At 38.5% G+C, this 14,122-nt stretch overlaps 1 protein-coding gene across 1 annotated transcript in view; it reads left to right on the forward strand.

Moving 5' to 3' along the window:
* LOC126260365 (uncharacterized) overlaps positions 1–14,122 on the forward strand; it is a 102,864-nt gene that overhangs the window by 33,202 nt on the left and 55,540 nt on the right. Inside the window, exon 4 of the mRNA XM_049957693.1 lies at positions 9,377–9,516. Coding sequence (XP_049813650.1) covers positions 9,377–9,516 — 140 coding nt within the window. The remainder of the gene's footprint in view (positions 1–9,376; positions 9,517–14,122) is intronic.

Raw genomic sequence — 14,122 nt, forward strand, 5'->3', positions numbered from 1 at the left:
TCTTTTCTTCTTTCTGGTAAAACAGAAAAATTGAAATGGAATCTCCTTAGAAACATAGACGAGAATTTAAAAATTTGTTTGGGTGAGATCAGGCAGTTTAGGGAAAAGTTCATTGCACTTGGTTTCATCTATGAATTTCTTAAAAGAAATGTTATTCCTAAGAGCTACCCATAATTATTTGAAAGGGGAGATAGGGTCGATCTGAAGTATGTAATTATTTGCAACTTGTACTAGATACTATGCTCTCACAGAAATACGAAAGTGAAAATTTCAAAAAGGAACATGTTGAGCGTTTGTCAACTTTGAAACATCTATGAATGTAATTCTATTTTTTGACATTTGCTTTTTTTTCATCTCCAGCTAGAAAGCAAGCAATGAAGTACAATGTCCCAAGCTGTTATTATGGTCCAACCACAGCAAAGTCTCATATTAGATTCGTTTATTGTTGCAATGTAACATTCTGCTAATTGTAGGCAAATATTGGAAGAATTTTGGAACTCAAAAAGGACAAAATACCTTCGATGCAAGCACAGTTAGACATTATTGAATATAGCAGTGCTGGTTGCTTCCTGTTGTGTCTTGGGACAACAAATGAAGCATGTGCGCGAATAATGCTGCATGGCATATTTTGCAATTTTTAAGAAATCAAGAAAAACTTTTTTAATTCCAGAGAATTATTGAAAAATAATAATGTAATAACAGATATGTATTGTCTGTTGAAAATACTTGGTTGTGCTTTTCAAAATTGTGCTAAATATAATTTTTTTGAAAATAAGTATTAAAATGGAAACGCACTGTATAGATACGGATATACAGCATTATTCCATATCACTCTGTACTCTGCTGTAATGATAAGGGTGTGTAGAACCCAAAAGTTGTAAGTAAGAAAATTATAACAAGATACAAATTGATATTTATTGTAAACTTATTACTTTGGTCTTAAAAAGGTAATAGAACATGAATTTGCTGTCAAGTTGAGACACAAATGGGGTACATTAAACTCAGTTGTCACACTGCAAGTTTTAGTAAAAATGCCTGTATTTTGGCTCCGTATATTTTGTCGTGTCCAATAGATTGCTTTTCTTAACCTTATGAAGTTTCAGTGCCTCATTATAGAGCAACTGAATACTAGAAGACAACTGAAATTTTTTTGCTTCATGTTCACTACTACCTTTCACAATACAATGTCTTTCCCATGGACGAAGCACATTGTGATTACAACACACGCTTATGCCTCAAGGATCGTCACCACTTAGCTTCAAACAGAGCACACCAGTAATTTTTAAAGCAAGTGGCGTTTCGAAAACCAACTCAGTGCATTCTATGCCCTTGAAGTCTTCAGTCACCATCCCTGAATGGCCAGTTTTCAAAGATCGATAAAAGGCTAAGCAATGACATGCTTCCATTGTAAAGGAACCATAGCTTTTGGCACTTCCCTTTTTTCTCAGTCATTATAAAGATCCTGTCACATCTGTAAAGTACTTACAGTTGACCAGACAGAAATAAAGCTCAAAAACTCTTCATTTATCGTTATGTCCAACACAGCGGTCAGACTGTCCAATCAGTTTGTGTTCCATACCGTTTTCAAGCATCACAAATTTAAGCAGACATGAAACTATTTTGGCTGAACCTCTCCTTTCAGTTGATTCACCCCACAACTTTACTGTGTTGTTTTCAGTGCCAATGTCATTAAGTGTGAAATTGTAAAATGACAGCTGTCTTTGGCAGAATACTGTGGAATGTGTCAATGGAGGACAAAGTAAAACCTGTTGTAGATCAGCACATATAACATGTATATTCTTGTTCCTTTTTGCCAATTTCATGTCATTTTTTTAGAACTTTGTATACTTGGTCTACTGTGGCATGATGCTACTGACTTTCAAGTTTGTGTGCTTGGTCTGTTTTTGCATGGTACGACTACCTCTCAAGTTCAATGTTCTGCATTTCTATTTCATCTAAAGCTGAGATCGTAAACAATCGATACATTCGACATAGGTTGAGACCAGGGTACAGACTTTCTTTTGAACATTTATTCCTGCTGTAATGGCTCATCTGCCTTGGGAAATTGAAATGTGTTCTCGAATCAGAGCCCTGTCATCATTTGATGTGGCATGTGGCCTATTGAAATGTTTTCCTTGACCATCTTTAGGAGTGGTCATTCCATCTTCCAATATACACTCCTGGAAATGGAAAAAAGAACACATTGACACCGGTGTGTCAGACCCACCATACTTGCTCCGGACACTGCGAGAGGGCTGTACAAGCAATGATCACACGCACGGCACAGCGGACACACCAGGAACCGCGGTGTTGGCCGTCGAATGGCGCTAGCTGCGCAGCATTTGTGCACCGCCGCCGTCAGTGTCAGCCAGTTTGCCGTGGCATACGGAGCTCCATCGCAGTCTTTAACACTGGTAGCATGCCGCGACAGCGTGGACGTGAACCGTATGTGCAGTTGACGGACTTTGAGCGAGGGCGTATAGTGGGCATGCGGGAGGCCGGGTGGACGTACCGCCGAATTGCTCAACACGTGGGGCGTGAGGTCTCCACAGTACATCGATGTTGTCGCCAGTGGTCGGCGGAAGGTGCACGTGCCCGTCGACCTGGGACCGGACCGCAGCGACGCACGGATGCACGCCAAGACCGTAGGATCCTACGCAGTGCCGTAGGGGACCGCACCGCCACTTCCCAGCAAATTAGGGACACTGTTGCTCCTGGGGTATCGGCGAGGACCATTCGCAACCGTCTCCATGAAGCTGGGCTACGGTCCCGCACACCGTTAGGCCATCTTCCGCTCACGCCCCAACATCGTGCAGCCCGCCTCCAGTGGTGTCGCGACAGGCGTGAATGGAGGGACGAATGGAGACGTGTCGTCTTCAGCGATGAGAGTCGCTTCTGCCTTGGTGCCAATGATGGTCGTATGCGTGTTTGGCGCTGTGCAGGTGAGCGCCACAATCAGGACTGCATACGACCGAGGCACACAGGGCCAACACCCGGCATCATGGTGTGGGGAGCGATCTCCTACACTGGCCGTACACCACTGGTGATCGTCGAGGGGACACTGAATAGTGCACGGTACATCCAAACCGTCATCGAACCCATCGTTCTACCATTCCTAGACCGGCAAGGGAACTTGCTGTTCCAACAGGACAATGCGCGTCCGCATGTATCCCGTGCCACCCAACGTGCTCTAGAAGGTGTAAGTCAACTACCCTGGCCAGCAAGATCTCCGGATCTGTCCCCCATTGAGCATGTTTGGGACTGGATGAAGTGTCGTCTCACGCGGTCTGCACGTCCAGCACGAACGCTGGTCCAACTGAGGTGCCAGGTGGAAATGGCATGGCAAGCCGTTCCACAGGACTACATCCAGCATCTCTATGATCGTCTCCATGGGAGAATAGCAGCCTGCATTGCTGCGAAAGGTGGATATACACTGTACTAGTGCCGACATTGTGCATGCTCTGTTGCCTGTGTCTATGTGCCTGTGGTTCTGTCAGTGTGATCATGTGATGTATCTGACCCCAGGAATGTGTCAATAAAGTTTCCCCTTCCTGGGACAATGAATTCACGGTGTTCTTATTTCAATTTCCAGGAGTGTACGTTGAAGATTCTGTATTTGTTGCTGGGTGATGCAGAATATGTCAAGCAACATTTTTTTGATACACTTCTTTTGACTGGACTTCGTATTTGGAAGTAACTTGTTCCCCTGAAGTATCGTCTGTCTTACCTTCCTTTCATCTGGCTGGCATACCTATTTCCATGGAGTTATCAAGTAAATGTACTGCTCATCATGTGTCAAGGCATTATATTCTCCATACAGCTTTAACTTCATTTCCAGGTTTATGTCCTTGCATCCTTCTTTCGAACACTCTTCTGCATTGCATACATGATCCTGAATCATGCAGTCAATGTTACTACCTAATATTCAACTGAATTACTGTATTTTACTTTCTCTTTTAATAATATAGCAGTGTTCAGAGTGTATATTCAGGGTGTATACGACCTGGGACAACCGGGAGATCCGGGAAAAACCCGGGAATTGTTTCATCTGGGAGAAAACCGGAAAAAACCCAGGAATTTTTTAAAATTCTGGGAATGTTTCATTGTTTTAGTTTTCAGCTAAATTTTTGTGATTTTGACTGGTAAGAACAAATACTTCAACAAAGGATATTACTGTATCCTGTGTCTGCAGCAACAAAATATTAACAAGAGGAAAAAAAAATGAAAATAGAACTTAAGCCGCAAAGGAAATCCGCCATATACAACAAAACATAGTGCTCATACAAGCGTCTGCCAACAGCAAAGTGTGTCAAAGGCTTTAGAAAGACTATGCAATGATTCATAACCACAAGTTGCCTCCGATGAACAAGACGTGACAGCTGTCGACATTAGATTCGTTTGAGCAGTCGCGGGCAGGCTCTTGTGCATGCGCAGTTGAGTCACGTATGGGTAGTACCTTCTCCCGCTTCTGGCTACAGATGTGTGGCTGGGTGCCACTATCTAGTATTGCCCCGGTTCGAAAATATCGTAGATCTGGGGTTGATGCACAGAGCAGTCTGAGTTGTGGTGGGGAGGTGGGTAGTCTTCACGTGACCTGTGTTTACGTTTAGTGATCTTGCTGTTTCCTCTTCATTTATTCCTCTCACATCAAATGAAAACAAAACGGATTTCTGTGGCTGGGAGCTATCAAATGAATTAAAATACGTTCGCATAATTACGGAAGGCTAAAATATGTTATTATTTTCAGGTTTTATTTCCACCTTTCTGACAGTCAAGCATTAATCACCTTGCAGAACAATGAAGTTATTTTTGTCGCTTTGCTAAAGATATTTGGCTTTTATTAATATTTTTTGCTGAGGCAGTCAATTTATTTGAAACGAAGTGTTTAATTTCACACTGTTGGCTAGTTTCAACTGTTCGCTGCATTTCAAGTGCACATTTTCCATCTTCTAGCTCGCATGGCATTATGCCATAATAAAGAACCAAACATAAGATAATACAGTACTGGTACTCAAGAAAATTTACATCCAAATCTGGACGTACGAAAGTGCACTTTAAGCCCAATTATGCATTTTAGTATGGTTCATGAAATTCCGATAAACTTGACGTGTCCTCTGATGTCTTGTTTCTTTTGTGACATAGTGCAAGATCTTTTAATGTTTTACACGTACGAACATACGGGCTTCCTGTGTCATCGTAGCTGCGCAAGAGCGGTGGCGCCTGTTATCTGGCACTTTCTGGCAACTGCTGAAAAAATCAGTTTCTAACAGGTCACGGGAAAACATTGCGGATGGTAGTTTGAAAAGCATTACTTTCAAAGTAAATTTCCTTTTACACAAGATGAACTATATGCGAGAATGTACGATGAATTTCTTAAATCACAGAGCGTTTGACACTCAATTAAAAACCTCTGAGGACGACCATCTAGAAGAATTTCAAGCCCAAAAGATCAGACATTTACGTTGTTAGTAAAAATTTTACTGGCACATTTGTGTGAAAGTGTAACGTGCGCAAAAAATATAAACATTATATGTGGAAGCTTAGCTTCTCTTGCAGCTTATTAATCTTCGAGACTATGATTATATGTGAAACCTCTGTTTTTATTGTAGCAATACTATGTATATTAATTTAAACCATCAACTTTTCTTATTTGTGTGTTCGCGCTACTTAAGAGTGATCATGCTATTGGCTGACTACATCACGTGTCCTATGCTGTCACAGCTAGCGAGATCACATGACATGAGCTATGACTGGCTTACAAAAGCGCGTCACAATCTCGATTTCTATGCCTTGGAAAGTAACATGCGGTGTTTGGTGGAATTCGAATTTATATCTTCGTAACACGAAAATATGCAGCGTACATGTTGCTGCTGCACATCAAAGATCTTTCCAAAACGTGTTAACCCCCCCCCCCCTCCCCCCCCCCCCCCCTCCCCTGAGTTTCGTTTTCTAAAGTGCCGGGAAATTCTACTTCGGCATATAAAACCATAAACATTCAGAAGGCTGATAAGTTTTAGAGTGCCGAGGAAAAGTATACTCTCACATAACATGGGGAAAAATATATTTTCACCTGGGAGAAAGTGTATTTTCAACCGAGAAATCCGGGAAAAATCCAGGAATTTTTTTCCCTTGTCCATGTATACACCCTGATATTATATTTTTTTGTTGATGATAATGATGGAACTGTAGTTAATTTTATTCATGTTACTTACTTTTGCTGTAATTACTTTCAGAAGATGCACATAATATATGCCACTAGAGCCATGTACTCCACAGGGCACATATGCCGCTGTTTGGAACACAAATACCTTTTTACAAACCCGATACAGCATTTTTCTACTCACCTGCATTGGAATCTGTTTTGCAGGACCTATCTTTTCTACCAATCCAGCATCACAAAGTTTTTTCCGCTAAATATCCTGTCAGTTACCGGAAGTTAATTTTCAACAGGTCAACTACTACAGCAAGCGATTTAAGCTATCGTATACATTACTCTACACAATCGTACAAAATGCCAAAATGTGCCTTACAGCTTAATTTGTGTGCACGCTTCAAATAATTGCTTGGCTTTTATAAAGTAAAGTGTGGCCTATTGTAAAACCATAGGAGATGACTGTCGAGTGTAATTAATCATTGCAGAGAAAGAATTTGTTTGCATTTGGAGCTTTCTGAACATGGATGATTAAAATCACATGAGGTTCCGATACTAGGCCTTTATTGATCTCTAGTAATTTGTTTTTATATCCTGCAGTGTTTGACACTAATCAAAACTCACGCAAGCTCTATAGCCGTGTGATCGTGGAATTGACAACACACAGTAACTCACATTTCCCCTTGAAAGGAGGCAGATACCACTGTCACTACCATTTCAAAAATCTTTTTTACTTTTTACTAGATTTCTAAATTAAGTGAACACACTTGACAAACAGTATCATTTCACAATGACTGTTATTAATTACGAAACGGTAAATGGTTTGTTGAAAAGCTGAGATGCATCATTGCCACATGTACAAAAATCAGATGCTTTAATTGCATACTTTCTTCAAAATCGATTGAGAAACCTTAAAGGAACTAAAAGTCGTGCATAATAAAAAGTAGATGTTTTCGTCTTTTGCGGGGAAAGTAAATCCTTTAAGGCAAAAATAAGTTAAAAAACCCATGTGGTGCAGTTTTATATACCGTCAACAGTTTTTACAACGTGAAAATCGTGAATTGGATTTCCTCCCTTTCTCTTGATCTGTTATGCACTGTGAAGACCCTGGATGGTGGTGGCTTGTGCCAGCTAGGCATGGGCCAGTCCAGTACATTCAACTCCAACCTGTCCCGGTGCGTAGATTTAAAGCAGCCCAAAGAAAGTGGCTGAAGAAGTTATTGCAGTGATATTAGAAAGAATTCTTTCAAAAGAAAATTATTGTGAAAAGCATGGTGTGGTTTTAGAAACAGCTGCTTAACATCATCTGCCATGGAAAGAATAACTAAAAGTCTGGCTGCAATTATATCTGTGAGACAGAAATCAGGTTGCATGTATTGAAAACAAATACAGCATTTTTAAGAACAACTATAGTTCAGCTGTTATAAAGTGCAGGTTCTCCAAACTTTCTATTATTTTTAAATTATCTACTTGCAGTGCACACTAGCAAGATATTCAAGTTCAAGGAAGACACAACAGATGTTAGCATGGAGATCCAGTGCAGATGTTTGCATGGAAACTCAAACAGACTGGTTTGACACAGAATTGTTCTAGTATTTTATACACTGATTAGCCAAAACACTGCAGTAATGATGATTTTTTTGTTGGGTCAATGTGGGAACACATAGGGGCTGTCTGCTCCATGTTCAACAATGTGCGCTAAGTCTCCAACCTCCATATTTTGTGATGGGGCATAGACCACCAACACCTTTCCCATGCTTTGGTTTCACTATCCTTCAACCACTTTCCACAGATGTGACAGTAGCATGCAAACAGCTAACCAGCTTCACCTTTTCCAAGATGTTTGGCCATAGCAATCTGCCGTTTCTCCAAGTTACACATATCAGTAGATTTCCTCATTTTTGGCTCGTATCATCAATATAATGATTTCTATTCATCCCTGTTCTGCTTATATATTTCTGCTTCTGTGTCACATGCCCACAATGCGACTAGATGGCATTCAATCTCATGGTGTGCAGTGGTTAGTGTTTTGCCTTGTCAGTGTATGCCATGAATTGCTATGACAGTAATTGGCTAAGTTTAAGCATCTGTGCGGCAAGCCTGACCTGCTTTTAACTAAATCAGCATCCTGTCAGAGATGGTAAGATGTTTTTCCTGATGACGATACAGAAGTAAAATTTGATAAAACAACTGCCTTCCATGGTATGCATAAAACATGTTTTGCTCATTGCATGGTACTGTGTTAGGTGACATCAGTACTACACAAAATGTTAAAGGGTATCTGCTGTGCAGTGTTAATTGTACCCCTGTTTATGCTTTGTTCTTATGTTTTAACTATACCAGTATGAACTGTAATGTTTTGATGATGAGACGTTGTACAGACATGCCCAAAAATACATAGTCCAACGACAGCACTATTGTCATATAAGGAACTAATTGTTCCAAAATATAGGACAGCTAAGTACAAGTGATTCAATTCCTAATTTAATAGTTTTTGTGAGTGAATCATCCTCTTCTCTGAAAATATAGGTATTTGTATATTTATTGATCTGCCCAATCATTCAGTGCACAAATGTACAACATGATATGGAACAAGTCAAGCAGATGATATGAGAACATTTATAGACATAGCATGGCGTTTCTTATAAATTACATCTCACTGAAGATGTATTACATATGTATTCATAATAATACCAGAGTGAGAATAAGTTCAAATAATAGTGCTGATTATAATCAAACAGCAAAAGTTCATTAATCGACAATAGGTTATTTGTAATGAAACAGTTTGATTTTGAAATGTAATAAAAATATATAATTTAATTTATGATAGATCACACTCAAGAAAGTCTTGTATGCTGTAAAAGCAATGCTCTTAGGAGTGCTCTTAAGGTTTTTAAAGTTTGTTGATTCTTGAACACTTTCTACTTCTTTCGGGAGATGGTTGTCGAGTGAGTCCCAAACATTTAACACTATTACTATACAGTCTAATAGAATGGGGAACTAGTCTTGTTGAACTGCCCATTTTGCTCCAGTAAACTCTCCTGACGCAAAGGTACTATTATAAGTAACTGACATCTAAGTTTAAGTTTCCTCCATTGGGAATTTAGTTTATTTCTTCCACTGCTGCAGCATTTTTTTCCTCATCACTTGACAAATACTGAAAGTTAAAAAAAAACAGAATTTGTAAAATTTTGATTACAACAAAAAATTATGTGATATTTTCAGGATGTAACCAAAGAAGAATATCTGTCTCAGTTGAAAGACCTTGGAATAAGTGAATATTTTTTCATATTCCAAGGTGCAAGTCAAGATTTTGCCACAAAAAAGCCAAAAGAACATACATCTTTATTGGAAGCGATTAGTGGGTAAGTAGGTATTACTATTTTCATTACAGTTTTGGACTTGCAGTGGCGTTTTGACACTGTCGTTTATGTCCAAATTAAACACATGGAAACAAACTACAGGCACTCATACATACCTTAGCACCTTGACAGGTTCTGGTAAACCAGTTTCAAATTTGCTGCATAATATTGAGGATACAATTCATACTGTTATACTTCAGTTTTCTGATGTTGTGGTTTGAACTCGTCCTCTACATATTTTCTGAAGTAGCAGCCACAAGGTTTTACTTACTGTCTGCTTAAACTAAATATCTTTTGAGCTCTCCCAATTGGCATCCAAGATGTATGAGAGAATGTTCAGTATACTGGAAGAATTATAAAGGTTACATTTTCAAGTTTTTACAAATGACCAGTAGATGGTGCTGTTGAGAGATAACATTACTATTGCTTTAACATTTGTTATTTGTTATTGTTAATATAATTGGAGATGAGAAATTAGCCTAGTAGTTTGTTTACAGTGAGTGATTAAAGAAACTTGTTTACAGTGAGTGATTAAAGAAGCTGTTATGAAGAAATGGAAATTTTGAATTCATGTTTTTGGTGGATGACTTTTTACAATTTTTTTAAAGGTGCAACTTAACAACAATTCATCAGATAGCTTTGTTTATTTTTGATAATCGGTCATGTTCAGAAAAGACTATTTACAAGTATGTTCCATCATCTTTCAGCTGTATACCAGGAAGAAAATTATTTTGTGTCCCAGTTGCATGCCTAAAAGATGATAGAATTTTCTATCTGCTAGGAAAACTTCAAGAAACATGTTCATCATGATCATGCAGAATTTCATCATGATTATGCATCCAACAGTGGTGAATTTCCTGAAGGTTGACCAAAATTGGTTGTCATTGCACATGATTGAGAAGGATTGGCCTGTGATTTATGTGAGGTAAAGGCATTCTTAGGCATGTTGAAGACTGCAGTACATTGATTTTGCATGAACATTTTGCTGCATAAAAAATCTTTTCAGGCTCATTTCAAATGAAGCAAAGATATACCCAAAAAACTCTAGCAAGGAAATGCAAAATCCTTACACAGTGTTGTAATGGGAGACGTAATTTGGATACTTCATACAAACGGAAACTTAGCATTGGTCAATTATTTGGCTGTTCCAAGATGAACCAAAACCAACAAAAGTGGTTCATTTATGAATCACTAACAAGAAAATAGTTGCTTCTTTCTTTGATTACCCTGGAGATGTTGCTACCATTGCTTTAGGAAACTGAAGAGTAAAAAAACAAGAAAATAGTTGCTTCTTTCTTTGATTACCCTGGAGATGTTGCTACCATTGCTTCAGGAAACTGAAGAGTAGTTAATGCTGAATGGTACACAACAGTTTGTTGTTGATGAATTCAGGAAAAACAACTGGTAGTGTCACATCATTATTCATGATGACAATGTTAGATATCACATAACATGTCAAATAATTGATTATTTGAAAGATAAAAACATGAAATTAATGTCACATGTCATATATTTATATATTTATTTATTAATCCAATTTATTGCCAGGAGCCTTCCGTATGTTCTGTTATGTCAAACAAAAAGTTTTCATCTCCTCAAGAAGCTATTGAATCCTTCCAAAATCATGATTTTTGAGGTACAAACATCAGAGTGGAAAAATGATTCTAGAATTGGTTTGAATCCATGCATAAGTATATAACAGGGTGTACAAGCCCTGGGACAACCGGGAAATTCGGGAAAAACCTGGGAATTTTTTCATTCGGGAGAAATCTGGGAAAAATGCGGGAATTTTTTAGAATTCCAGGAATTTTAATTTTCAGTTAAATTATTGTAATTTTGACTGGTAAGAACTGATAACTCTAACAAAGAATTTTACTTTAGCTCGTTACTTCAGAGTAATAGTGCAGCAATAAAACATAAATTAGAGAATAACACCAAAATAAAATGTCAGGTGCAACGAAAATGTTCTATTTACAACAACAAAACACAGTGCACACAAAAGCTTCTGCTGACAGCAGAATGTGTTAAAGAGTATGCAGTATTTTGTAACAACAAATTGCTTTCGATGCGTCTTTCTCATGAACCTCATTTCGATGAGCTTGATGAAGACTGTGTAGTACAAGAGACTACTCTTGAAGAATGTGACGTCACAACTGTTTACATTTCTAACACACTGTGGGAAAATATTGTGACTTGGTTTGAGAAGCGTTACTTAAAACTTAAGTTTCCTTTTACGCTAGATGAATTATGTTACTTGTGAGAATGTGCGATGAATTTCTTAAATTACACAGCATTAGACTCTCATTCAAAACTTAACACTGAGGACCAGCCACTTAGAAAAAATTTGGGGCCAAAATACCAGCCATTTATGCCATTACTTAAAATTTTACTGTCTTGTTTGTGTTTGATATATCGTAAAGAGTAACACACACTAAAAAGACCAAGTTTCATTGTTTTTTCACAGACTACAAGTTATGCCAGGGTGTATACAACCTGGGACAACCGGGAGATCCAGGAAAAACCCGGGAATTTTTTCATCTGGGAGAAAACCGGAAAAAACCGGGAATTGTCTAGAATTCCAAGAATTTTTCATTGTTTTAGTTTTCAGTTAAATTTTTCTGATTTTGACTGGTGAGAACCAATAGTCCAACAAAGGATATTACTGTATCCCACTACTGCAGAATAATACTGCAGCAACAAAACATGAATTAGAAAACGAAAATAAAACTTAAGTTGTAAAGGAAATGCGCCATATACAACAACAAAACAGTGCTCATACATGTCTGCCAGTAGCAAAGTGTGTCAAGGGCTTAAGGAAGACTATGCAATGCTTTATAACAACAAATTGCCTCCGATGAGCGTGACGTGACAACTGTTTAAATTGGATTCATTTGAGCTGTTGCGGGACTCTTTTGAGCATGCTCAGTTGAGTTACGTATGACTAATACCTTCTCCCGCTTCTGGTTATAGAAGTGTGGCTGGGCACCAATACTTAATATTGCCCCGGTTCGGAAATATAGTAAATCTGGGGCTTATGCACAGAGCAGTCTGAGTTGAGGTGGGGAGTCTCCACGTGACCTGTGTTTACGTTCATTGATTTTGTTGTTTCCTCTTTGTTTATTGTTCTCACATTAAATGATAGCAAAATGGATTTTTGTGGACGGGAGCTATTAAATGAATTAAAATACGTTCGCATAATTACGGAAGGCTAAAATATGTTATTAGTTTCAGATTTTATTTCCACCTTTCTGACAGTCAAGCATTAATCACCTTACAGAACAAGGAAGTTATTTTAGCCGGTTTGCTAAAGAGATTTGGCTTAAAATTAATCTTTTCTGCTCAGCCGGTCAATTTATTTGAAACGAAGTGTTTAATTTCACACTATTGACTAGTTTCAACTGTTCGCTGCATTTCAAGTGCACCTATGGCGTTATGCCATAATAAAGAACCAAACATGAGATAATACAGTACTGGTACTCCAAGAAAATTTACATATGGATGTGCATTTTAAGCCGAATTCTGCGTTTTAGTATCGTTCATGAAATTCCAACGCTCTTAAGGTATCGTCTGATGTCTTGTTTCTTTTATGACATATGTAACATCTTTTAATGTTTTACATGTACGAACATATGGGCTTCCTGCGTCGTCGTACCTGCGCAAGCGCGGTGACGCCTGTTACCTGGTGCTCTCTATTTGTGTGATGTATCTTAAAGTGTAACACGCGCAAAAAAGATCAACAGTATACGTGGAAGCTTAGCTTCTCTTCCAGCTTATTAAACTTAGAGACCAATATTATGTGAATACTATTTATATTAATTTAAACCAGTAACTTTTCTAATGTGTGTGTTCGCGCTACTGAAAAGTGATCTTGCTATTAGCTTACTACATCACGTGTCCTATGCTGCCATCAGCTGGCAAGATCACATGACATGAGCTGTGACTGTCTTAAAAAAGTGCATCACAATCTCAGTTTCAAAGTTTCGGAAAGTAAGATGCGGTGTTTGGTGGAATTCAAATATGCAGCGTACATGTCGCTGCACATCAAACGTATTTCAAAACGTGTCCCCCCCCCCCCCCCCCCCACGAGTTTTGTTTTCTAAAGTGCCAGGAATTCCACTCAGGTATATAAAACCATAAACATTCAAAGAATAGATGAGTTTTACTCTGCCGAGGAAGAATATACTGTCACTTAACATGGAAAAAGTGTATTTTCACCCGGGAGAAAGTGTATTTTTAACCGGGAAATCCAGGAATTTTTTTTCCTTGTCCACGTATACACCCTGTATACAATAATTATGGCAAAAAGTAAAATTATCCTTAAAAAAAGTGCTAAGTGAGTTCCTGAGCAATTTTACATGTAATTGGCTTTCTATTCTGTGGCAAATAAGTGCGTGACGGAAGATGTATTCAGCCAGGTAACCCAGGAAATGTTTGGTACACAGGAGTGAAATTTATAATTGTGCTCGCTGACATACTCAGCTGCTGCAATTTAAGCTGTGCTCTTAGGATCCAGCCTAACTACATCCTCGGAAGAAAAACATGAAAAACTTTTTGATGACCAACATAATATTTGAAAGCTTAGCTTTTCTTGCAATTATACTGTATGCAT

The sequence above is a fragment of the Schistocerca nitens genome, chromosome 5 (genome assembly GCF_023898315.1).
Source record: "Schistocerca nitens isolate TAMUIC-IGC-003100 chromosome 5, iqSchNite1.1, whole genome shotgun sequence".
NCBI classification, from domain to species: Eukaryota; Metazoa; Arthropoda; class Insecta; order Orthoptera; family Acrididae; genus Schistocerca; species Schistocerca nitens.